General features: G+C 59.3%; 1 protein-coding gene across 1 annotated transcript; it reads right to left on the bottom strand.

The window, feature by feature from the left end:
• Positions 1-1,153: 1,153 nt before the first annotated feature.
• On the bottom strand, positions 1,154-2,782 carry Nkx2-8 (NK2 homeobox 8). The gene is made up of 2 exons (XM_006988934.3): positions 2,436-2,782; positions 1,154-1,808 (listed from the first exon to the last, which is right to left on the bottom strand). Exons 1-2 carry the CDS (start codon positions 2,581-2,583, stop codon positions 1,249-1,251), a joined length of 708 nt encoding a protein of 235 aa, XP_006988996.1. The 5' UTR covers positions 2,584-2,782; the 3' UTR covers positions 1,154-1,248.
• Between the last annotated feature and the right edge of the window lie 210 nt (positions 2,783-2,992).

The raw sequence follows: 2,992 nt of genomic DNA, 5'->3' as shown, positions 1-2,992 counted from the left end.
CACAAAAGAAGGTTTAAGGATGGAGATTCTTCTAGGATAGCCACATCCATATGGAAGACAAGGTGGCAGGCAGCTGAGACCCAAACATACTGTCCACCCACCCCCATCCCAGGTGATCACATTGTCTCTTCCTCTTCTTCCTCTTTGGACAAGAAAGCTAGGACCCCTAACAAGCCCAATGCCTGTTCATCAGACCTCATGGGGAGGGGGGCTTGTCCCTGTTTCTGGTGGACACCACTCTCCTACTGTCTTTCTGAAGTGGGTACCCAGAAATCGCTTCGGAGACAGGTGCAAACCCGAGGTGTGGAAAGAGAAGGTGATCCCTCGGTGTGTGCACTGTTGACAGGATGCATCCTAGCTGAACGCATCACATCGCAGCATGGGATTGCTAAACCTCCCAGACCTTCTTCCTCTTTCCCCAGGGTCGCTTGGAAGTATTGCCCAACGCCAGTCACTGCGCCTTTTATTTCTTCACTACCCTCCCTATCCTGTCCCACCAAGGCCAGATACCGCTTGGTTAAGGAGGCAGGAAATGGCAGTACGTTGAAGCACTCACAAGCTTCACTGTAGGTTCCAGGTTCCTTGGTGCTCCACGGTCCCCAAGCTCCCTTATCCCGCACTCTAGAAAGAGCCAGGAGCGCAGGACCCTGCCCGGCTGGATTCACTTTTGAAGTCTGAACTGGAGCCTCAGAGATGCCAGATCGACGCCCCAGATTTGCCACAGTCGCCTCCCCCGAGTCCCTTTCCTTCCCAAAGCCTTGTTGGGGCTTCAATCTGACCTACAACCTAACCAGTGCTGGGCCTCAATGTAAAGGGCCAGGGGCAGACGGGTTCTCCCAGTTCCGGCAAGGAAAACCAGCGCCCCCCACCCCCCACCCCATTCTTTTTGTGGCCGGAGCGCCAGGGACCCAACCCTCCTCCACATTACAGTCTAGCACCACAAATCAAGGGGAAAACACTCTATTTCTTTTAAAAAATAAGTCGCTTCATACAAATCGCTATTTAAAAATATACAAATAAAGCTCAAGAAATAAAATCTAGCTTTGGGCTTCGCAGTGGGGGAACAACCGGGGAGTCTTGGCGAAAGTCCCCGGCGGTGTGTGTTTTTGCGACTGCTGGTTAAGGCACGCCAGCGACGCCAGCTCCCTCGAGGCCAACCTGCTCACGTTCGGGCCTCAGCTGTAGCTTTTCTGAGGCCAAACACCAGTGTCCCAAGTCCAGGGTGACTGAAGACACCCCTCGGCAGCCTCACCAGTTCCAGGAGACCAGAGCTGGGGGTGCTAAGTGCTGGTAGGCAGGGAAGAGACCCAGCGCCGAGCCTGGCCCGAAGGCTGCATAGCCGGGCACTGGGCACGCGGTGGCCGGGTGTGCACTGCACTTGTCCTGGGCCACCGCAGCGGTCCCCTCACCCCTGCCGCTGCTGCACGGCGGCCGGTCGTGCACTAGCACGGGCACCACCACGTGGTGCAGCAGGCTAGGAGCGGCAGGAGGATCAGCTGGTGCTGCCAGGTCCGACGGCTCCGTGGCCCCCGGCGCTCGCCCACGCTTCAGCTTGTAGCGATGGTTCTGGAACCAGATCTTGACCTGCGTGGGCGTGAGGCGCAGGAGCCGAGCCAGCTGTTCCCGCTCGGGCGCCGACAGGTAGCGCTGCTGCCGGAAGCGCCGCTCCAACTCCAAGGTCTGGGCCTTGGAGAACAGCACCCGCCGCTTCCTCCTCTTCTCCGTGTCGGAGCCTGGAGATGCCGGCCCGAGGGAAGCCAGCTGCGACCGGTCGACGGGGCTTGTCTCGAGGCCGCCCTCATCAGAAGCTGGGAACCACAAAGCAGACACCGCCTGGTGAGAGGCGAGTGGCTGGGACCTGCCTCCCACCCGCGCCTCCCTCCCTCCAGCTGGAGCCCCGGTTCCCTCGCACTGGGATTTGAGAGCCCTTTCTTTTGCTGGATTCACATCTGGGTACCCACGTCTCCTACTCCTACGACCTCATCCATACTACAAATAGTAATTACCAAGCCTGAGATGATGCCCCAGAGGAACCCACCTTGGGGTCCTCCTAAACGAGCCACGACAGTGGCTGAGTTGGCAGAACAATCTCCCATAAGCTGGGTCACCAATAGGGCCACCTCTGTTTTGCCAAGGTTTGCAAAAAACCCTGGGACACAGAAGGAAGGTGTCTTAAATATTTAAATATCCTGACTCTTAGGAATCTCCAGACACCAAAACCCCAGTCTCCCACAGCAGCCGAGGTGCAGGGGGATCTACCCTCGGGATGCAGGATGCACCACCTGTCGGTTTGAGGACCACAGAGCCTACCGCTTGCTCTAAGGCTGAAGAAACCTGACTCTGGGCTGGCATCTCCACTCCCGATCCCAGAACTGGCTCGCAGAGGCTTGACTGGGTTCCCCCTCAGTACCCCGCCGCAGTCCGGGCTCACTCACACGGGTAGTGGCTGCGCTCCGACTCCAGCCAGGCGGCGGCTTGAGAAATGCACGTCTGCGGTTCGCTCCTCACCCGGGGCTGCGCGTCCTGCTCGGGTAAATTCAGGAGGCTGCGCACGGTGAACCCGAGGCGTCCAGAGCTGGCCATGGCCGAGGAGGGGAAGAAAGCGGGGGGCAGGGCAGGCTAGGAACCCAGGGGAAGCTGGGGACGCCGCTCCTAAGGGTGGAAGTAGGAGGTGCTCGCCATGAGCTGGCTTCGGGGATGTCAGCGCCTCTACGGAGGAATCCCTGTTTATATAAACGGCCCTCACCACTCGGTGGCCTTTGAAAGCTGAGGTCCGGGTGTCCAGGGTGTTAAGTACCTGAACGAGTGCTGAGGCGAAGCCCGGACCAGTCCGGAAGGTGCCATCTCCGCCCCCGCCCCGCCCCGCCCGGCCCCCGCCCCGCCCCGACGGGCCACGGCCCCTTTGCACTGGTTACCTCCCAGAGGCCGCAGGAAGCAGCCCTTGGCATTTGCGATCGTCTGATTAGACCAAAGTGGGGACAGATAATGGGGA

Source organism: Peromyscus maniculatus, chromosome 14 (genome assembly GCF_049852395.1).
Source record: "Peromyscus maniculatus bairdii isolate BWxNUB_F1_BW_parent chromosome 14, HU_Pman_BW_mat_3.1, whole genome shotgun sequence".
NCBI classification, from domain to species: domain Eukaryota; kingdom Metazoa; phylum Chordata; class Mammalia; order Rodentia; family Cricetidae; genus Peromyscus; species Peromyscus maniculatus.
The sequence above is the reverse complement of the archived record's forward strand: the minus strand, read 5'-3'. Positions and strand labels throughout refer to the sequence as shown.

Coding starts and splice junctions, on each gene's coding strand:
- Nkx2-8 (XM_006988934.3), bottom strand. CDS start 2,583: ATGGCCAGCTCTGGACGCCTCGGGTTCACCGTGCGCAGCCTCCTGAAT. Junction 1,809..2,435: donor GGAGCGCAGCCACTACCCGT/GTGAGTGAGCCC, acceptor TGTGGTTCCCAG/CTTCTGATGAGGGCGGCCTC.